Source organism: Balaenoptera borealis, assembly GCF_965194805.1.
Source record: "Balaenoptera borealis genome assembly, chromosome: 11".
NCBI lineage: Eukaryota > Metazoa > Chordata > Mammalia > Artiodactyla > Balaenopteridae > Balaenoptera > Balaenoptera borealis.
This window is the reverse complement of record NC_138868.1, coordinates 89,387,829-89,410,856: the sequence shown is the minus strand read 5'-3', so window position 1 is coordinate 89,410,856 and position 23,028 is coordinate 89,387,829. Positions and strand designations below refer to the sequence as shown.

At 41.6% G+C, this 23,028-nt stretch overlaps 1 protein-coding gene across 7 annotated transcripts in view; it reads right to left on the bottom strand.

The window, feature by feature from the left end:
- Positions 1-23,028, bottom strand: part of ALG9 (ALG9 alpha-1,2-mannosyltransferase) — a 102,783-nt gene that overhangs the window by 19,616 nt on the left and 60,139 nt on the right. For 2 of the 7 annotated variants that reach the window (XM_082343496.1, XM_082343497.1), the window contains exon 14: positions 11,794-11,924. The exons of the other annotated variants lie outside the window; for them this stretch is intronic. In XM_082343496.1, coding sequence (XP_082199622.1) covers positions 11,794-11,924 — 131 coding nt within the window. The remainder of the gene's footprint in view (positions 1-11,793; positions 11,925-23,028) is intronic. 7 annotated transcript variants of the gene reach the window in all.

Genomic DNA, 23,028 nt, shown 5'->3' with positions numbered 1-23,028 from the left:
ATAAAGAATTACAAAAGTACAGAAACTCTGATCGCTTCTTCCTTACAGTTTCTCAGTACTCTTGGCAGAGATGAAGGAGCTGAGGGCACCACTGTGACTGACGTGTAGGGAAAAGACAAGAGCACTTCAATCGCTGGTTGGGAGGGACCCAAAGGATCTGAATGCCATCTGAAGCATGTCAAACTGTTGGCCTAAAGCCAAATTCTGCCAGGGGGTGTAGTCTCCCTTTCTACCTGGGTAGCAAGAAGCCGCAGATGGAAACAGCCTGCTGGACTATTTTGGGCGCCATAGGTCTCTTCTGCAAGAAATCTCCTTCAAAAAAAATTTTTTTTCCAAAAATTATCTAATTTGGATGAAGAACAGCATCAAGAGCTGTGATGTTTTTAAAACATGTCCATAAATCCTTTGACACCCCTCCCATCAATACGGGAAGTCTAATTCCTTTCCCCCTTGAACATGGGCTATTGGAGTGCCTTGCTTTCAGTGAACAGAATGATGTGGGAGTGATCCTGTGTGAATTCCAAGGCTAGGTCATAAAAAACTATATAGCTCTTGAGATCCAAGCTCCTGAAAGCCAGCCACCATTCTGAGAGGAAGCACAGGCCACATGGAGAAGCCACTTGTAGGTGTTTTGGCCAACAGCCCCAGCTGAGAGCTAACCAACAGCCAGCATCAACGGCTAGACACGTGGGAAAGCCTTTGCGATGCCTCCAGTCCCCACCACCATCTGATGGCCAATGTGTAAGAATCCGGAGGAGCTGAAGAACTGCCGAGCTGAGCCCAGTCAGTCCACAGACCCATGAGAGAAAACAATAATAAATAACTGTTGTCCTTTTATACCATTAAGTTTGGGATGATTTGTTACACAGCAATAACTGGAACAAGAGTTCCCAATTAATTTTCACTTTACAGTGGTTTTCCAGTGGTCTTCTTATCTTCCAGGAATAAACTGTTCTGCTTATGCTGGGGTTAGGGCTGGGGACACGATGGCTGCCATGAACGAGACTACGACACAGAACCGAAGTGGATACAGGTGCCATGTACCCTTTAGGCCTCACAGCTGCTGGATTCACTTCTTCTCGGATGTTAAAAGGAGAGTAATAGTCTCAGTAAAAAAAACTCCATGAGAATCCTGTGCTGGGCACTGAAAGAACACAAGCTGCAGATGCTATCACCACAATCCCCACCTTGCTCTACAGAAATCCTCTGACTAGAAAAGGCCCCTCTCCTACCATACTAGCTGAAGATGTGAAGTTCTAACTCTTTGCTTGCATCTACCTGTAATCATGAATTTGGCAGGGCTTTGAAATCCTGTCCTATTTAAGTCTCCCCAAATTATCTCACAGCCTTAGTCAGGCAAAGCCTAAAATTCAGCTGGATGAGGCTAATATGCTCCAAAATGGGGAAGAAGAAAATATCACAATTCAAAAACCAAAGGTGAAAGCAAAGCAAGCAAAACAAAAGGGACCTATAATGAAGGAGGAGAGAGTGGGTGGAAAGTGGCTGTGCGAAGCACTGGCAGGGCCTCCCAATTTGTTTCTAAAGCTACAAACAGGCTCTGTTGCTCAGGAGGCCAACTCCAACATCCTGGAGAGGCATTTCCCACCAGACTCCCTCAGCCAAATATTCTCACCACACTTAGAAAGGAACCCACCATTGAGCTGGCAAGTTATTGCAGCAGTCTCCCTTCACTCCTCTCTGGGGAATCTCAAAGTAAGCATTACATCCACCCACTTGTCCAGCTATTTTACACAAGTAGCCATTATACCATGCTTCAAAGAAAGAAAGAAAAAATCCTCTCATTTTAGAAACTTTGTTGTATGAGATGTCCACAGAGTAACAAATGTGTCTGGTTTAAAAAGTGATATTTCAACTAGTTTAGCCCCCATATCTGGGAAGTTTGATAAACCTTTATAATATTAGCCAGACACAGACATAGCAAACGTGGGGAGAGGAAGCTGCAGCTCTGGTACCAGCTATGCGCAAGGGGAGACAAGAAGATGGTTATCAAGATCTTATGCCTGGATCTTCTCTCAGACTAATGGGATCTGGGGTCTCCAGTCCTTTGATAAAGCAGAGCAGAAGCCTAACAGGAAAAGAGTGGATGGGCATCTGGGATGCTGTTCTCCCAGACGGGCGAACAACATTCAGCCCTATTTGTGAGTCCTTCTCCAATAGTCCAACAGTAAGGGCCTTGCTTATCTTCCAACAAGTTCAACAGAAAACACGCCTCTTCACATATTCATAGGTATACAGAATTCCTAAATTTGCACCAGTCACAATATTGTCCTAATAGGTTTAGGCTGCCTCCCCCTGGGGTTGAGTCTCCACTGGCATACACTCAGAGTACAATTTTTTTATGTGCTGGTACTGTCTTCAAACTAGACTCATCACTTCCCTTTCAGAGAGCTAAGACCCAATCCACGCTACAGCACCAAGACAGGTCCACAGATTATCAAATAAGTAAACTATGGGCAAATCCACATGGTAAATATGGACTGTGGGGCAAAGGAACTACATCTATGTGCTCCATTCTCCCATCCTGCTTTTTGGAATAAGCTCTTGTACCCTGGCCACAGTACAACAGTATGACCACCTATCTCAATTCGCCCAGGGCAGGGCCCCTTTCACTTTTAAAAGTGTTCTGATTTGGATGATATATTATGGATCACTTTAACTAAAAGCAAATTTAAATCAAAGAGGTAAATTAAACTTTTCTTTCTTTCTTTTTGTTTTTGGCCGTGCCTCGTGGCTTGCGGGATCTTACTTCCCCAACTGGGATCGAACCTGGGCCATGGCAGCGAAAGCGCCGAGTCCTAACCATTGGACCACCAGGGAATTCCCTAAACTTTTCTTTATGGACCCTCAGGCCCCTCATCCAACAGGCTTCTTTTTATTTTTACACCTGTGCTCATGCTTTCTTCTCCTTGAATTACAGACGTGATTCTACCCTCTCTATCACTGGTACAAATCCTCTTTTTCCTTTAAGCCTCAGCTCAAGCACCACCTCCTTCAGGAAGCCTTCACAGGCTACAGGAGGTTAGTATACTCTAACCTCCACAGTTCTAGCACACAACCTGGCACCATCTATGGTCTTTCAAGGTGTTTTTGTATATGTAACTACAAAAGCTGTAAATTATTCAAGGGTAAAAATCTGTGTCTAATTGCTTCTCTTGTACCCCTTAAATAATCTAGCTCTGTGACAAGGACATAATAGCTATTCAATAACTATTTTCTGATTCCAAACCTGCTTAACCAGCTGGCTTCAGGACATAAAAGAAGACTCCAGGGACATCCTGCTGCTGACTCCTTCTCTCCCAGCACCCTGTACTCTTCTCTTAAAGTACTTAACATCGGTTGTAATTCCAGATTGATCTGTATGGTTATTTGTTTAATGCCAGCCTCCCCATTATACTGTAGGGTACAAGAGGACAGGGAATTTGTGTGTTCTGTTCACCACCATATACTTAAGCTCCATCACAGTTCCTGGCAGTGTTCAAAAAATATCTGCTGATTAGATGGATGTCATTTAGATAGACAGATAGATGGATAAAGGAAGAAAGAAAAAATGATCTCAAAGTGAACTCTAAAGAAAGCAGATTTAAATTTTAGGGACTTACACAGATGTAGGAAACAAACTTATGGTTACCAAGGGAGAAAGGGGGTAGTGGAGAGATGGATTGGGAGATTCAGGATTGACATATATACACTACTATATATAAAATAGATAACTAATAAGAACCTACTTTACATTTGGTACTGTATATATGTCAATGCTACTCTCACTTCGTCCCAGCTTACCCTTACTCTGCCCCATGTCCTCAAGTCCATTCTCTATGTCTGCATCTTTATTCCTGTCCGGGCCCTAGGTTCATCAGAACCATCTTTTTTGATTCCATATATACGTGTTAGCATATGGTATTTGTCTTTCTCTTTCTGACTTACTTCACTCTGTATGACAGACTCGAGGTCCATCCACCTCACTACAAGTAACTCAATTTCGTTTCTTTTTATGGCTGAGCAATATTCCATTGTATATATGTGCCACATCTTCTTTATCCATTCATCTGTCGATGGACACTCAGGTTGCTTCCATGTCCTGGCTATTGTAAATAGTGCTGCAATCAACACTGTGGTATATATCTGTTTTTGGATTATGGTTTCCTCAGGGTGCTAGTGGGAAGCAGCTGCATAGCACAGGGAGATCAGCTCGGTGCTTTGTGACCACCTTAGAGGGGTGGGATAGGCAAGGTGGGAGGGAGGCGCAAGAGGGAGGAGATATGGGGAAATATGCATATGTATAGCTGATTCACTTTGTTATACAGTAGAAACTAACAACATTGTAAAGCAATTATACTCCAATAAAGATGCTTAAAAAAAAAAAAAAAAGGGGCTTCCCTGGTGGCGCAGTGGTTGAGAATCTGCCTGCCAATGCACGGGACAGGGGTTCGAGCCCTGGTCTGGGAAGATCCCACATGCCGCGGAGCAACTGGGCCCGTGAGCCACGATTACTGAGCCTGTGCGTCTGGAGCCTGTGCTCTGCAACAAGAGAGGCCGCAACAGTGAGAGGCCGGCGCACCGCGATGAAGAGCGGCCCCCGCTTGCCACAACTAGAGAAAGCCCTCGCACAGAAATGAAGACCCAACACAGCCATAAAAAAAAAAAAAAAAAAAAACCTACTGTATAGCACAGGTAACTCTACTCAATACTCTCTGTAATGACCTGTATGGGAATAGAATCTAAAAAAGAGTGGATATAACTGATTCGCTTTGCTGTACAGCAGAAAGTAACACAACATTGTAAATCAACTATACTCCAATAAAAATTAATTTAATTTAATTAACACAATAAAATGAAAAAAAAACCTGGAAAAAAATTTTAGGGGCTTCAACATTTGAGAAACTAACCTGCTTACATTTCTAAAAAGATTATGTGGCGGTATGTCACAGGCTTATGAAAACCTCCTTTCCTCAGGAAGAGCTAGATAATAAACAGGTAGGCCTGCAGCCCCACCTGATCTAGGGTCTAAGACAGAGTGACTGACTATTACATGTGGATAGTACCATTCTTTCTCCTTGTTATATAAATTGCTAAAGTACAAAAACCATTGTTTCAAGAAGACAGAGGAAACATTAACAGCCCCATTCAATAGGCTCAAAGGCATTCCAGGGTCAAGCTCCCAAGAGCCTTTCATATGCACCGCCTCAGAGTGGTATCTCTGAGGCACACAGCCTCTGACAGTACAGTCCAACTTGCCCGAAGTCAGCAACAGGAGATGTCACAATGCTGACAGTTACAAATTGCTGTGGCAGATGGGGCTGTAGGATCCTGCTGTTTTTGCAGTTAGGTCAGTATATACTAGGGAATGCTGAGGAAGAGAAATGTAAAGAAAATCAGCATAACTTTGGAACTTCAGGCAGCCTGCTAATTAATTGGAAGGCCTGACATTTATATAATACTTTAGAGTTTAAAAACACTTTCATATTTCAGCTCTCATTTAATCCTTACAACATTCCCATAAAGTATGTAAAATATTATCATCTCTGTTTTACTGATACGGAAATTTGGGAATAGAGAAGAACCACCAGCAAGTAACCAGGATTAAATGCACATGTCTTCTGACCCCATGCTCTTTTCACTATACTTTGCATACCTTCAAGTAACTGTACCTCTTCAGTTCTTAAACCAACTGATTTCTTTTTTTTCTCAGCATTTGGTCATGAAAAGAATGCCAGTTTAGGGGAAATTAGTACAATTTATGGGAATTTAAAAACCTGTGGAGGCGTTCCCCAATAGCCCTCTCCTTCCCTCCACCTACACTAGAGGTGTGCTCAGTGGGCAAATGGGAAATGAAGCTGCACCAGGGACCCACAGGAGAACAGGACGTACAACGAGATAAGCTTAGGGTCTCGTCTCTCTAGCAAGTGCTGCTCAACTTGTGAAAGCTTCTGGTTAGGGACCAGCCCAGCCAGAGAAAGCAAACAATAAAATGATTAGTACTGCACTGCTAGCACAGCAAAGGAAAAAATTTAAAAGCTTGATACAGGTCACTGGGGAAAGCTGCGGGCTTCTGGGATCTAAACTTTGGCCTGACCTTTCTCTGCAAAAATGTGCCTCCTGAGTCCATCCATCCTTTCTAGCTGAGTTCACTCCCTCATCACCTCTCATCTAGTCAAGCAGAATAGCCTCCCAACTTGTCTGTATGCCTCCAACGTTCCCTCCCTTCATCCACCTCCCATACTAGCACCAGTGTGACCTTCAGATGTCATCTCCTCTTGGAGTCTTCCTTAGTCCCTCTCACCCTAGCCTCCTGGAACTAACCCCCCCCTCTGATGCCCCAACAGCACCTCTCTGAACTACGGTGTACCTCCCCAGGAAAACTATCAACTCCCAGGGCAGCCATCTCGCCTGCACACAGTCTACATAGTCTTACATGTAGAAGATGTTCAACAAACGTTTATCAAACTGAGCCAGTCATGCTGTATTTCTGCCCTTAAAATCTAGCTTGTTAGGGAAGCAGGATGTTCAGGGAGGAGCAGTGAGGAGCATCCCTGGGAAAGGCCCTCATATTTCATGGTCTCCCACTGTGTCCACTGCTCCCTCTGGCTGAGGAGAGCGCTGAACACAGCAGGCCCTGGAGGAGTGATGCTCAAGCACATCACTGTGTGACGGTGTGGTCACCTCTGGTCACTCGCTGCTCACCACAAGGCAGATGGGAAGGTGACCAACACCTTCTGCTCTTCCCTCAAAAGATTTCCAGTTCTCCAGTGAGAAGCATACAAGCATCAGGCTTCTTTGCCTTGAATGGGCTCTCGGTTCATGTCTACCAGCTGCTGTGCCTGTGTGCTACCAAAAGCGGAAATGGGAAGATAAGGAACCTTTCTCACTTCAATCCTTCAAAACCAAAAGGAAAAAAAAGTCACTCAAAAATACTCCCTTGCCCCATTTGCTATAAACAGAGTTTATTCTGTGACCAAGGTACTGCTGGTCAGTATTTGTGAACCACTAAGTTTCCCTTTGTTAACAGGAAGGTTGTTTGGGATCTACTGACCCTCCAGGGCTGGAGATATTTTCAGGCTCAGATCTCATGTCATCATAGTTTTCTTAACTCAAAAATGAAGGCACAATAGCGACCTGCCCCCCAAATACTATGTCAAACAACAAGTCAGGCACGAAAGAATACATGTGATGCAGAGAACTTCATACCTTCACTGCTGCTTGAAAGAGAATTTCAAGCTGTCTCCTACTACTGCCCTGATTCTGAGAATTTTTTGAATATCCGGCCATGATCCTACCACTTGTCATGGTCTTCCACTCCCTCAGTGCCCTCCCCCCTCCCTCCTTACCCACTTAAGGCCATGATCAATCACTGACCTTTTCTATTGTTTTCTTTGTCTCTATTTCATTTATTTCTGCTCTTACCTTTATGATTTCTTTCTTTCTATTAACTTTGGGTTTTGTTTGTTCTTCTTTCTCTAGCTGCTTTAGGTTGTAAGGTTTCGTTGTTTGAGATTTTTCTTGTTTCCTGAGGTAAAACTGTATTGCTATAAACTTCCCTCTTAGAACTGCTTTTGCTACGTGCCATAGGTTTTTGGATCGTCGTGCTTTCGTTTTCATTTGTATCTAGGTATTTTTTGATTTCCTCTTTGATTTCTTCAGTGATCCACTGGCTGTTGGATTGGCTGTATACTGTTAAGCTTCCAAGTGTTCATGCTTTTTTACAGTTTTTTCTTGTCATTGATTTCTAATCTCATAGCGTTTGGTCAGAAAAGATGCTTGATATGATTTTAATTTTCTTAAATTTACCAAGGCTCACTTTGTGGCCCAGCATGTGATCAATCCTGGAGAATGTTCCATGTGCACTTGAAAAGAATGTGTATTCTGCTGCTTTTGGATGGATGCTCTATAAATATCAATTAAATCCATCTGGTCCATTGATGAAAGTAGGGTGTTAAAGTCCCCCACTATTATTGTGTTACTGTCGATTTCTCCCTTTAATGTTGTTAGCATTTGCCTTATATATTGAGGTGCTCCTATGTTGGGAGCATATATAGTTACAATTGTTATATCTTCTTTTTGGACTGATCCCTTGATCATTATGTAGTGTTCTTTGTCTGATATGAATATTGTTACTCCAGCTTTCCTTTGATTTCCATTTTCATGGAATACATTTTTCCATCCTCTCACGTTCAGTATGTGTCCCCTGATTTGAAGTGGGTCTCCAGTTTTGATATGAATATTGTTACTCCAGCTTTCCTTTGATTTCCATTTGCATGGAATACATTTTTCCATCCTCTCACTTTCGGTATGTGTCCCATGATTTGAAGTGGGTCTCCTGTAGACAGCATACATACAGGTCTTGTTTTTGTATCCATTCAGCCAGTCTATGTCTTTTGGTTGGAGCATTTAATCCATTCACGTTTAAGGTAATTATTGATATGTATGTTCTTATTGCCATTTTGTTAATTGTTTTGGATTTGTTTTTGTAGGTCTTTTTTTCTTACCTTCCTCTTTTGTTCTCTTCTCTTCTGATTTGATGACTAACTTTATTGTTGTGTTTGGATTCCTTTTTTCTTTTTTGTGTGTGTATCCATTGTACATTTTTGGTTTGTGGTTACCATGAGGTTTTGATATAGCAGTGTATATATAAACAAGATTGTTTTAAGTTGCTGGTCTTTTAATATCAAATGCATTTCCAATATCTTGCATTTGTGCTCTCCTCACAACTGCTGGGTTTGATATATTTGTGTGCAGATGATTTCTTTACTGTATGTTTGCCTTTACTGGTAAGCTTTTCCATTTGTAATTTTCTTGTTTCTAGTTGTGGCCTTTGTTTTCCGCCTAGAGAAGTTCCTCTAGCATTTGTTGTAAAGCTGGTCTGGTGGTGCTGAATTCTCTTAGCTTTTGCTTGTCTATAAAGCTTTTGATTTCTCCACTGAATCTGAATGAAAGCCTTGCTGGGAAGAGTATTCTTGGTTGTAGCTTCTTCCCTTTCATCACTTTAAACATATCGTGCCACTCCCTTCTGGCCTGCAGAGTTTCTGCTGAGAAATCAGCTGATAACCTTATGGGAGTTCCCTTGTGCGTTATTTGTTGCTTTTCCCTTGTTGCTTTTAATATTTTTTCTTTGTCTTTAATTTTTGTCAGTTTGATTGCTATGTGTCTCAGCGTGTTCCTCCTTGGGTTTATCCTGCCTGGGACTCTCTGCGCTTCCTGGACTTGGATGATTGTTTCCTTTCCCATGTTAGGAAAGTTTTCAGCTATTATCTCTTTAAATATTTTCTCAGACCCTTTCTTTTTCTCTTCTCCTTCTGGGACCCCTATAATGCAAATGCTGGTGCATTTAATGTTGTCCCAGAGGTCTCTTAGACTGTCTTCATTTCTTTTGTCTTTTTTCTTTATTCTGTTCCACGGCAGTGATTTCCACCATTCTTTCTTCCAGGTCACTTATCTATTCTTCTGCCTCAGCTACTCTGCCACTGATTCCTTCTAGTGTATTTTTCATTTCAATTATTGTATTGTTCATCTCTGTTTGTTTGTTCTTTAGTTCTTCTAGGTCTTTGTTAAACATTTCTTGTATCTTCTCAATCTGTGCCTCCATTCTTTTTCCAAGATCTTGGATCATCTTTACTATCATTACTCTGAATCCTTTTTCAGGTAGCTTGCCTATCTCCACTTTTCTTAGTTGTTCTTCTAGGGTTTTATCTTGTTCCTTCATCTGGGACATATTCCTCTGCCATCTCATTTTGTCTAACTTTCTGTGATTGTGGTTTCTGTTCCACAGGCTGCAGCACTGTATTTCTTCTTGCTTCCGCTGTCTGCCCCCTGGTGGATGAGGCTGTCTAAGAGGCTTGTGCAGTCTTCCTGGTGGGAGGGACTGGGTGCGTAGTGCTGGGTCTTGTCCCTCTGGTGGGCAGAGCCATGTCTGGGAGGTGTGTTTATTATCGGGCAGCTGTTTATTCAGGAAGACTTTAAGGGACTTCCCTGGCGGTCCAGTGGTTAAGACTTCGCTTTCCAATGCAGGGGGTGCAGGTTCAATCCCTGGCCAGGGAGCTAAGATCCCACATGCCTCGGGGCCAAAAAAACCAAAAAACATAAAGTAGAAGCAATATTGTAACAAATTCAATAAAGACTTTAAAAATGGTCCACATCAAAAAAAAAAATCTTTAAAAAAAAAAAAAAAAAGACTTTAAGCAGCCTGTCTGCTAATGGGTGAAGCTGTGTTCCCACCCTGTTGGTTGTTTGGCCTGAGGTATCCTAGCACTCAGGAGCCTACAGGCTGTTGGGTGGGGTCAGGTCTTGGTGAGAAAATGGCAGCCTCCTAGAAGGCCCATGCCAATGAGCACTTGTCAGAGCTGCTGCCGCCACTGTCCCTGTCCCCACAGCCGCCCCCTGCCTCTGCAGGGGACCCTCCAACCCCAGCAGGTAAGTCCGGCCCAGTCTCTTATGAGGTCACCACTTTTTTCCCTGGGTCCTGGTGTGCACGACACCCTGTGTGTGCCCTCCAAGAGTGAAGTTTCTGTTTCCACCAGCCCTGTGGAATTCCTGTGGTCAAACACCAGTGGCCTTCAAAGTCAGACCTGGGGGTCCTCCTCCTGTTGCCAGACCCTGAGACAGGGGAGCCCAATGGGGGGCTCAGAACTTTCACTCCTGTGGGAGAACTTCTGTGGTGTAACTATTTTCCAGTTTGTGGGTCGCCCACCCAACGTGTATGGGATTTGATTTTATTGCGATTGCGCCCCTCCTACCATCTCGCTGTGGCTTCTTCTGTGTCTTTGGATGTAGGCTATCTTTTTTGGTAGGTTCCAGTGTTTTTTTTGTCAGTGGTTTTTCAGCAGTTAGTTGTGATTTTGGTGTTTCCATAAGAAGGCGTAAGCTCACGTCCTTCTACTCCGCCATCTTGCCTCCTTCCTCCCTGTTAGTTTTGCTTTGACCCCTCTAATCTCTCAAGTCCCTATGCCCCCACCATTCCACTAAAATTGCTTTTATCAGCTGCCAAATCCAATGAACAGTTGTTATATTAATCAAACTGACTTGATTTAACAGCAGGTTCTAATCACTCCCTCGTCCTGAAAATATTTTCTTCCCTGTTTCTGAGTCCCAAACCTGCCTCTCAAGACCTGGTCCTCTACCTTTTTGTTTCTGCCTGATCTCCTGGATCCTGGGCTCTGCCCACCAGGCCTCCCTGGACCTCCTTAACTTCAACTGTCTACCTGGACCTCTGCCCACAGACAACCTACACCTTTCTAACTCTCCCCCACTCCTTCACCTGGACGTCCTGACTCAACCTCTTATCATGAATTCTGAGGCCTTTCTGAAGAGCCAGCCAAGCCCTGGTCTATTTGGTCTCACTACTTAAGATCTAGTAAGGCCTGGCCCCATCTCTGACTGAGCCTTGAGCCCAAAATTAATGGATATGAACTTCTAGCTCCTTAAAGAACACAGTCAATCTTTCTAACAGTATTATAAAACTCTTGGTTAAGAAAGCTGAAGTTGAATGCCAAAAATAATCAGTGTCGAACACTTATTTGTGTTTTCTTCAGTGGATCTATCTGTTTAGACTCTGTTATTTGAATGATACCAGAATATACTTTGCACTCTGATGCCTAGAAAAGAAGAGCACTCTTTTAGATTTCTCAGGGAACTGGACAAGAATAGAAGATGTTTGGGCCCAAATAAAAATAAAATTAAATGGCTACTAGAGTTAGCCCAGGACTGGAAGTTATTCAATCCCAGATTCCAATTTTTGCCCTTACTAGTCCTAGTACATTTCTTAGGACTAAAGCCACATACCTAGATGCATCAAGGAATGGTCTGTAGGCCAAGTTGATCCATTCTTCTCTATTGGATGAGTATTTTGGCTCCCGGGGTGTTTCTCTCATGGTGTCCAAATCCACTAAATAATGGCATTTATTGATGTCAATCTGCAACAGAGAAAGGCCAACTCTTCAAAGAGTAATTGCAAAGGTCCTTTCAGGGTAAGAAACATCAATTGTAATCCTAAGAATTCCCACATGGTTTTAGAAGCACAAACATCTAAGCCCTCGGAAAATGTTACCAGTGCTCTCTTCACTCAGCTAAGAGTGCTGGGTGTTGGGGTGCTATTTAGGCTCCTGAGGGCAGGGGTGAGACATGCACTCACCCAGCCAAAGTTCACTTTGCTGTGCACCTGAAACTAGCACAATATTGTAAATCAATGGTAGTCCCAAAAAAATACAGTACACAAGTTTCTATGAGATTAAGTAAAAACCCAAAGATGGAAATCATTACTGTGATATTGTGATTTATAATAAATTTTTTTTTTGGTCTTCTTCCAAGGTTTCTGGTTCAGAGGACCCCATACCCTTGTAATTTCCTAAGCAATAAGAGCAATGGGAGCATCTTTTGTTATAATATTCAGTCTCTTGTCCTCAGTTCCTGAAATCCCTTCAAAGCCATAATGGTGAAAGGGGTGTCTCGTTATTCATAAAAAGCCCCTTTCAACCGCAACTGAGCTTATGTTAATGAGGTGACTTTCGGAAATCCTGTAAAGATGGGAGGGGGTGCTGGTCACCAGTTGAACTAACCATGTGAAAAGAAGGTTGGACCTTTCAGTAACTGGGGGAGGGGTGAGGGGCTGGAGATTGGCCAATGATTTAATCAATCATGCCTGTGTAATGAAGCCTCCATAAAACCCTAAAAGGACAAGTTCAGAAAGCTTCCCGGTTGGTGAACATGTGGAGATTTGGGAAGAGTGCTGTACCTGGAAAGGGCATGAAGATCTCCACTCTTTCCCCATACCTTGCCCTATTCAGCTCTTCCAACTGGCTGTTCCTGAATTATATCCTTCCATAATAAACCAATAATCTAGTAAGTAAAATATTTCTCTGTGTTTGCCACTCTAGCAAATTAATCAAACACAAGGAGAGGGTCATGGGAACCTCTGCTTTATATCCAGTCAGAAGTATAGGGAACAACCTGGACTTACAACCAGCACCTAAAGTTCAAGGAGGGGGTCATGGCTCCAATCTGTAGCCAGGCAGTCAGAAACAGGTAACAACCTGGGCTTGAGATTGGCGTCTGAAGTAGGCAGGAGAAGGGGGCAGTCTTGTAGGACTGAGCCCTCAACCTGTGGAATCTGATGGTATCTCTGAGTAGACAGTGTAAGAATTGTGTTGAGTTGTAAGACACCCAGATGGTGTCTGAGAATTGCTGTTACTGTGGAGAAACCCCCAACACTCAATATTAGAAATTGGGTCCCAGAACCCTCTTAATTACTAATGTAGTCAGCTAAAGAAAAGTAAATCTCAAAGGAAAGTTGCATTTTTTACATGCAACTATGTTACACATATTATTTTTTAAATCATTATATAAAGGCCTATAGGGGATTATTAATTCCTATTTTATAAATGAGGAAGCCAAGACTCAGACAAATTATATAACTTCATTTTTTTCAAGATCTATATTAAGCCCCTACAATGTACTAGGCATTAATAAGTTAAAGCTAATGATACAGAATTAAATAAATAGCATGCAGTTCTTGCCCTAAAAGGATTTATAATCCTAACCAAAATCACATGAGTTTATAGTAGAGCCATATTTGGACTCAGGTCAGTGTGACTTCCAAAGTCATACATCAAGACTGCCAAAAATGACCAAATCAGCGGGGAAGTACTCTCAGGAGCTCATTTAAATGTTTCTTAAATATTAAAACCAAAAATGATTTGTCCTAGAATGCCAGGTTTCAGCTAAGTAAAAATCATTTGAAATATGAATAGAAATATAGCAAATCTCATATTTAACAGTGAAGGGTTTTAAGTTTTTCCTTTGGAATCAGGAATAAGTCAAGGCTGCTTATTATCATTACTCTATTCAACACTGTACTAGAGGTTCTAGTCAGCAGGGTAAGATACGAGGAAGAAACAAATGGCAGAAGAAATGAAAAGAAACAAACAAAAGTCCTTCATTCATCACAATGATATGATTGATAAATATAAAATCCAAAAGAATCAGCATAAATTTTTGGGATTAAGAGAGTTTATCAAACTTTAAACTATTTATAGAATGTAAAATTAACATCATATGTTCCTATATAACAGCAGTAAACAACATATTAAATTACATTTTAAAAAATTATGTATTTTCAAATTATATTATAAAAATATCATTGAAAAGGATTTGAAAACATGTGTCTTGGAATAAATCTAATGAAATATGGGCAAGTTCTCTATAAAGAATTATAGAATTTTATTGACTAGTGTCTATCAACTGATGAATTTATAATGTGGTATATTCATATAATCGAAATGTGGTATATACATGCAATGGAATATTATTCAGTCTTAAAAAGGGTACATACTACAACAAAGATGAGCCTTGAAAACATTATGCTGAGTGAAAGAAATGAGACACAAAAGAACATATTTTGTGTGACTCCACTTACATGAAATGTCCAGTAGAGGCAGATCCATGAAGACAGAAAGCAGATTAGTGGTTGCTAAGGATTGGAGGAGTGACAACTTAATGCATATGGGTTTTTTTGGGGGGCTGGGGGGGATGATGAAATGCTCTGAAATTAGATAGTGCTGGTGGTTGTATAACATTATGAATGTACTGAAAGCCACTGAAAAAGTTCTGGAGATAGAGAGTGGTGATGGTTGCACAACAGTGTGACTGTTCTTAACGCAACTGAAGTGTATACCTAAAAATGAATAAAATGGTAAATCTGATGATAAAATATTGTTGAAATGATGAATTTCACCTCAAAAAATTTTTTGATAAACAATAAAGTAGACCTTATTAAATGGAGAGATAAACCTTATTTCTAGATTTAAGACTCACTATTATAAAGATGTAAATTCTAAATACATTGATAGATTAAATGCAATCTCAATAAAAATGCCAACAGACTTTTTTGATGAAACTTGACAAGCTGAGTCTAAAATGTATATGGAAATGCAAAAGGACAAGGATAGCCAAGGCACTCTTAGAAAAGAACAAGGTGGGGACTTACTTACTATAAAGTTATAGTAATTAAGACAGTGAGCTATTAGTGCAGGAATAGAACAGACCACTGAATAGAATAGAGCCTGGAACAGATACAGGCACATATGGACCCTGATCTATGACAGAAGTGACACCTCAGAGCAGTGGTGAGAGTATATCTCTTCACTAATTGGTGCTGGGACAACTGGATATCCATTGGGGGAAAAATGAAATAGGACCTCTGTACACAACAACAAGGTCCTACTATATAGCACAAAGAACTATATTCAATATCCCATGGTAAACCATAGTGGAAAAGAATATAAAAAAGAATATGTGTGTATATATCTATATCTATATAACTGAATCACTTTGCTGTATAGCAGAAATTAATACAATGTTGTAAATCAACTATCCTTCAATAAAAAAATTGATAACATAAAAAAAATCAACTTCAGATGGATTACAGAACTAAATGTGAAAAACAAAGCTCTTGGAAGATAATATGGCAGACTATCGTCAAAATCTTATGTATGGCAAAAGTCATTTTAGACAAACACAAAAAGTATTAACTATAAAAGAAATGATGAATAAATTTGACTACATTAAAATTGGGAATATCCGTTCATCAAAGACACCAATAAGAGAGTAAAGAGATGAGCCACAGAATGGAAGAAGATACATGTGACACATTAACAATCAAGTATTCATATCTAGAATATATAAAGAACACCTGCTGATCAGTAAGACAAAAATGGACCATTCAACAGAAAAATAGGCAAATGACTTAAATAGGTACTTCATAAGAAGAAATCTAAACAGCCAAAAACAAATGAAATAGTACTCAACCTCATGAGTAACCAAGGAAATGCAAATCAAAATTACAATGAAAAATTACAATACCAAATGTAGGCCAGAATGTGGAACAATTCTTATACATTGCTGGCAGGAGATTAAGTTGGTACAAGATTTTTAGAAAACTATTTGGCAGAATCTATTAAAATTGAACATACGTAATTCTTATGATCCAACAATTCTACCCCTAGGTATTACATTGAACCATATGGAATCGTTAATATGTGACTGATCCACAAAAATGGTACTTTCAGGGACTTCCCTGGCAGTCCAGTGGTTAGGACTCTGCGCTTCCACTGCAGGGGGCACAGGTTCGATCCCTGGTCAGGGAACTAAGAATTCGCAAGTTGCACGGCGCAGGAAAAAAAAGGTAATTTCACATGGTTCAAGGTAATGTATATCCAACGGGAATGCATGCACCAAAAGACAAGTTCAAGAATGTTCAAAGTGGGGACTTCCCTGGTGTCACAGTGGTTAACAATCCGCCTGCCAATGCAGGGGACATGGGTTTGATCCCTGGTCTGGGAAGATCCCACATGCCGCGGAGCAGCTAAGCCCGTGAGCCACAACTACTAAGCCTACACTCTAGAGCCCGCGAGCCACAACTGCTGAGCCCGTGTGCCACAGCTACTGAAGCCTGCTCACCTAGAACCCATGCTCCTCAACAAGAGAAGCCACCGCAATGAGAAACCTGCACACCACAATGAAGAGTAGCCCCTGCTCACCGCAACTAGAAAAAGCCCATGTGCAGCAACGAAGACCAAATGCAGCCCAAAATAAATAAATAAATAAATTTATTTTTAAAAAAAGAATGCTCAAAGTGGCATTATTTACAGCTGGCCCAGACTGGAAAGAACCAAACAACTATCAAAAGTAAAATAATATAGTCATACAATGAAATACTCTACTGTAATAAAAGAGAACAAACTACAGCTATATTCAACAATGTGTAATTACAAACAAAACATTAAGTAAAAGAATCAAGACACATAAAAATGCAATATGATTCCATGTATATGAAGTTCAAAAATAGGCAAAACTAATTTATGTTGTTTAGGAATGCATATAAAAGTGGTAAATCTAAAGAGAAAAGCAAGGAGATTATTACCATAAAAGTCAGGAGACTCCTGAAGGGGGAACTGGGTAGTGATCAAAAGGAATTGGGGGAGTTTCTGGGTGCTGGTAATGTTCTAGTATTTGACCTGGGATGATTACACAGGTATTTGTTCTATTATTATTAATTATTATTAATTTACTGTACATTTATGTTTTGTGCACATTTAGGCTTATGGGTTATACACAATTGAATGTTTGAAAAAGTGTGTATAAAAACAACTTGGTCGGGGCTTCCCTGGTGGTGCAGTGGTTGAGAATCTGCCTGCCAATGCAGGGGACACGGGTTCGAGCCCTGGTCTGGGAAGATCCCACATGCCGTGGAGCAACTAGGCCCGTGAGCCACAATTACTGAGCCTGGTCGTCTGGAGCCTGTGCTCTGCAACAAGAGAGGCCGCGATAGTGAGAGGCCCGCGCACCGCAATGAAGAGTGGCCCCCGCTTGCCACAACTAGAGAAAGCCCTCCCACAGAAACGAAGACCCAACACAGCCATAAATAAATAAAAATAAAAATAAAAATTATAAAAAAAAAAAAAAAAACAACTTGGTCATCTCTGGCTTACAGTAAACTCTGTTCTTCCCCAACCTCTAACTCACAGTAATATTCTCATTCTCTCCCAGCATTATTTACATGTAAAAGAGACTTCAGTCTCATATCTGTCTCTACATGTGGGCTATTCCTCCGGGGAGAGAAAGCACACTGAGAATTGACGTCAGACCCAATTCCATTCCTCATAACTCTCTAAAAATGACCCTTTGCATAAACACTCCAGGAAGCAGCCTTTTTGGTCTGAACACCCACTCTGTAGCTCCCAAGGATTTTAAAAACATGAAACAAGTTTTTAAAAGCTTTGCCAGCGCCATGCCTCTGTAATCAAATAGAACCAGCAAGGGATAAAGATTCATGGTCTCATGCCTAGACCTCCTTTGGTGAGGGAGCTTTGAGTATGACATTTCAATACTTGACCTCAGCCTGGCCTTTTCTGGCTAGGCATACTACAGGTCTGATTATCTAGTTTTGGTGCTGGATACATGGTCTACCAGAGATGTGGGTAGTAACTAATTAATACCCAACTACACCAGTTAGCTTTAGGCTTCACTCATCACACCATCCATATGCAAATTTCATTTAAAGTTTTTAGAAAGATATTAAGGCAAAATCATATTAATTGAAATACTAATCCATTTTAAAAATGTAACCTCTTTTCATGCTTCCTGAGAAGCAGCTGCTGAACATTCTTTTTTTCTAGGAATCAGTTACTGAACTAAAATACACAAGGACAAAGGTCTCCGGCAGAAAATGGTTAAGTATGATCAAGGGCAGATTCTCTAACAGAGAAGAAATACAGTGGTTAAAAAAGGAGCCCAAAATAAAAAGGCAACCTATGGAAAGAGAAAAAGTATTTGGAAACCATATATCTGATAAGGGGTTAATACCCAAAATCTATAAGGCACTCATACAACTCAACAGCAAAAAGCCAAATAATATGATTTAAAATGGGCAAAGGACCTGAATAGACCCTTTTCCAAAGAAGACATACAAATGGCCAACAGGTATACAAAAAGGTGCTCAATATCACCAATCATCAGGGAAATGCAAAACAAAACCACAATGAGATTATCACCTCATACCTGACAGAATGGCTATCATCAAAAAGACAAGAGATAACAAGCAATGGCGAATATGTGGAGAAAAGAGAACCCTTGTATTGTTGGTAGGAACGGGAACTCGTATAACCATTATGGAAAACAGTTCCTCAAAAAAATCAAAAATAGAACTACCATATCATCCAGCAATCTCACTTCTGGTATGTATCTGAAAGAAATGAAATCACTACCTTGAAGCAATATCTGCACCCCTGATGTTGAACTCATAGAAACAAAGTAGAATGGTGGTTGCGAGGGACTGGGGGAAATGGAGAGATGTTGGTCAAGTTTCAGTTATAGATGACTAAGTTTTAGGGATCTAATGTACAGCATGGTGACTACAGTTAACAATACAGTGTTGCACACTTGAAATCACCTAAGAGAGTAGACCTTAAATGTTCTCACCACAAAAAAATGGTAACTACATGAGGTGATGGACGTGTTAACTAACTTATTGTGGTAATCATTTCACAATATATACATATATCAAATCATCACATTGTATACCTTAAACTTACACAATGTTATTTGTCAATTATACCTCAATAAAGCTGAAAAAATTTTTATTTAAAAAATTAGAGGCTTCCGGTCAAGATGGCAGTGGGGGAGGACGTGGAGTTCGTGTCTCCCCAAAACTAGGGCACCTGCCAGACGCTAGTGGGGGACCAGAACACCTAAGGAGACAGGAAGAACCCCTGAGCGACCAGGTAGGACGTAGGGAGAGTGAGAGGGGAGGAACAGTGAAGGCTGGACAGGACTGGCGCCCCTGAGGGGTGGCTGGGAGTGGGGAGGGGTTCCCACGCCTGGAGGGACCCTGATCTTCCAAGACATTTCCCTGCCCAATCGGGCCCGGGAAGCCTGTGGGGCTCCCAGGCCGGGTCCTCCACCCTCCGAGGCCCCCTCCGGGCCACGTTGGTCCTAGGGGTGTAGGCGGAAGGTGGGGGGAGAAGAGGAGAAGCTGGCGGGAGGGGCCCTCGAGGACTGGAGGATCCAGGGAGGTGCAGAGGGTATTTCCCCCGCTCATCCAGGCCTGGGAAGACTGCTGGGCTCCCAAGCCTGGCCCTCCATTCTCCAGGATCCCCTCCGGCCTCATGGTTCCTAGGGGCATGGGAGGGAGGGAGGAGGGGAGGCAGATGATGGGGGGAACCCTCCAGGACCAGAGGATCAGGGGAGGCCCAGCGGGCGTTTCCCCTGCCCACTTGGCCCCAGAAAGCCTGCTGGGCTCCCAGGCCGGGTAACCCACCCTCCAAGGCCCCCTCTGGGAGCGCTGATCCTAGGGGCATAGGAGGGAGACGGGGGGGGGGGGTTGCGGCAATGGAGAGGCTGACGGGGAGGGGTCCTCCAAGATAGGAGGAGTAGGGGAGGCGCGACGGGCGTTTCCCCCACCCACTTGGCCCCGGGAAGCCTACTGGGATTCCAGGTCTGCTCCCCTGCTTTCTGGGGCCCCCTCCGCCATGTGGATCCTAGGGGCATAGGAGGGAGGGCTGGGGAGAAGAAGAGAGGCCAACAGGGAAGGGCCCTCTGGGATGGGAGGATCAGGGGGAAATGTGGCTGGCTGGCGTTTCCCCTGCCCACTTGGGCCCAGTGAGCCTGCTGGGGTCCTGGACCTGGCCCTCCGCCCTCGAAGGCCAGAGGCACTCCTCGGCCCCTCCTGCTGAGATGAGCCTAAGCCCCACCCCCACCCCCCCAAGGCCTTTTCCGGCCCTGTGGTCCTAAGCAAAGGCCCTGCCCACTGCCTAAACCCCGCCCCTGCCTAAGCCCCACCCTCCACAGCCAAGGCTTTTTTTCCTTTTCTCCTCTTTTTTACTATTGTGGTTCTGTTTTACCTTCCAGTTCTTGTTTCATCTATATTTTTATTTTTTTATTCTTTGTAACATATCTGTTAGTTTTCTAATCTTATTTTATTTTTTACTCTTTGTTATTGTTCTGCTCCTATTTTTCTGTTTTTTTTTGCCGCCCTGCATGGCTTGTGGGATTTGGCGAGACAGGGGTCGGGTCTGAGCTCCTGCGGTGGGAGCTCTGAGTCCAAACCACTGGATTAACAGAGAACCTCAGACACCAGGGAATAGTCATAGGAATGAGGTCTCCTGGAGGTCCTCATTCTTGGCACCAGGCCCACCTCTACCCAACAGCCTACAAACTCCAGTGATGGAAGCCTCAGGCCAAACAACCAGTAAGACAGGAACACAATCTCACCCATCAAAAAAAAACAAAAAAAAAGAGAGACAACAAAAAACTATATGAAGGAGCAAGGTAAAAACCTACAAGACCAAATAAATGAAGAGGAAATAGGCAACCTACCTGAAAAAGAATTCAGAGTAATGATAGTAAAGATGATCCAGAATCTCAGAAATAGAATGGAGGCATGGATTGAGAAAATACAAGAAATGTTTACAAAGATCTAGAAGAACTAAAGAACAAAAAAACAGAGATGAACAACACAATAACTGAAATGAAAAATACACGAGAAGGAATCAAGAACAGAATAACTGAGGTAGAAGAACGAATAAGTGAGCTGGAAGACAGAATGGTGGAAATAACTGCCAAGGAGCAAAATAAAGAGAAAAGAATGAAAAGAATTGAAGACAATCTGAGAGACCTCTGGGATAACACTAAATGCACCAACATTCAAATTGTAGGGGTCCCAGAAGAAGAAGAGAAAAAGAAAAGGTCTGAGAAAATATCTGCAGAGATTATAGTGGAAAACTTCCCTCACATGGGAAAGGAAATAGTCACCCAAGCCCAGGAAGTGCAGAGAGTCCCATACAGGATAAACCCTAAGAGAAACACACCAAGACATATATTAATCAAACTAACAAAAATTAAACTCAAAGAAAAAATATTAAAAGCAGCAAGGGAAAAGCAGAAAATAACATACAAAGGAATCCCCATAAGGTTATCAGCTGATTTCTCAGCAGAAACTCTGCAGGCCAGAAGGGAGTGGCAGGATATACTTAAAGTGATGAAAGAGAAAAACCTACAAGCAAGATTACTCTACCCAGCAAGGATCTCATTCAGATTCGACTGAGAAATCAAAAGCTTTACAGACAATCAAAAGTTAAGAGAATTCAGCACCACCAAGCCAGCTTTACAACAAATGCTAAAGGAACTTTTCTAGGTGGGAAACACAAGAGAAGAAAAAGACCCAAAAAACAAACCCCAAACAATTAAGAAAATGGTAATAAGAAAATACAAATCAATAATTACCTTAAATGGAAATGGATTAAATGTTCCAACCATAAGACACAGGCTGGCTGAATGGATACAAAAACAAGACCCATATATATGCTGTCTATGAGAGACCCACATCAGACCTAGAGACACATATAGACTGAAAGTGAAGGGATAGAAAAAGATATTCCATGCAAATGGAAATCAAAAGAAAGCTGGAATAGCAATACTCGTATCAGATAAAATAGACTTTAAAATAAAGACTGTTACAAGAGATAAGGAAGGACACTATGTAATGATCAAGGGATCAATCCAAGAAGAAGCTATAACAATTATAAATATTTATGCACCCAACAAAGGAACACTTCAATACATAAGGCAAATGCTAACCATAAAAGGGGAAATCGACAGTAACACAATAATAGTAGGGGACTTTAACACCCCACTTACACCAATTGGCAGATCATCCAAACAGAAAATAAACAGGGAAACACAAGCTTTAAATGGCACAGTAAACCAGATAGATTTAATTGATATTTATAGGACATTCCACCGAAAGTGGCAGAATACATTTTCTTCTCAAGTGCACATGGAACATTCCCCAGGATCGATCACATCTTGGGTCAAAAATCAAGCCTCGGAAAATTTAAGAAAACTGAAATCGTATCAAGCATCTTTTCTGACCACAACACTATGAGATTCAAAATCAATTACAGGAAAGAAAGCTGTAAAAAACACAAATACATGGAGGCTAAACAGTGTGCTACTAAATAACCAAGAGATCACTGAAGAAGTCAAAGAAGAAATAAAAAAATACATAGAAACAAATGACAACGAAAACACGATGACCCAAAACCTATAGGACTCAGCAAAAGCAGTTCTAAGAGGGAATTTTATAGCAACTCAATCTCACCTCAAGAAACAAGAAAAATCTCAAATAAACAATCTAACCTTACAACTAAAGCAACCAGAGAAAGAACAAAGAAAAGTCAAAGTCAGTAGAAGGAAAGAAATCATAAAGATCAGAGCAGAAATAAATGAAATAGAAATGAAGAAAACAAGAGCAGAGATCAATAAAACTAAAAGTTGGTTCTCTGAGAAGATAAACAAAATTGATAAACCTTTAGCCAGACACATCAAGAAAAAAAGGGACAGGACGCAAATCAATAAAATTAGAAATGAAAAAGGAGAAATCACAACTGACACGACAGAAATACAAAGGATTATAAGAGACTACTACAAACAACTATATGCCCATAAAATGGACAACCACGAAGA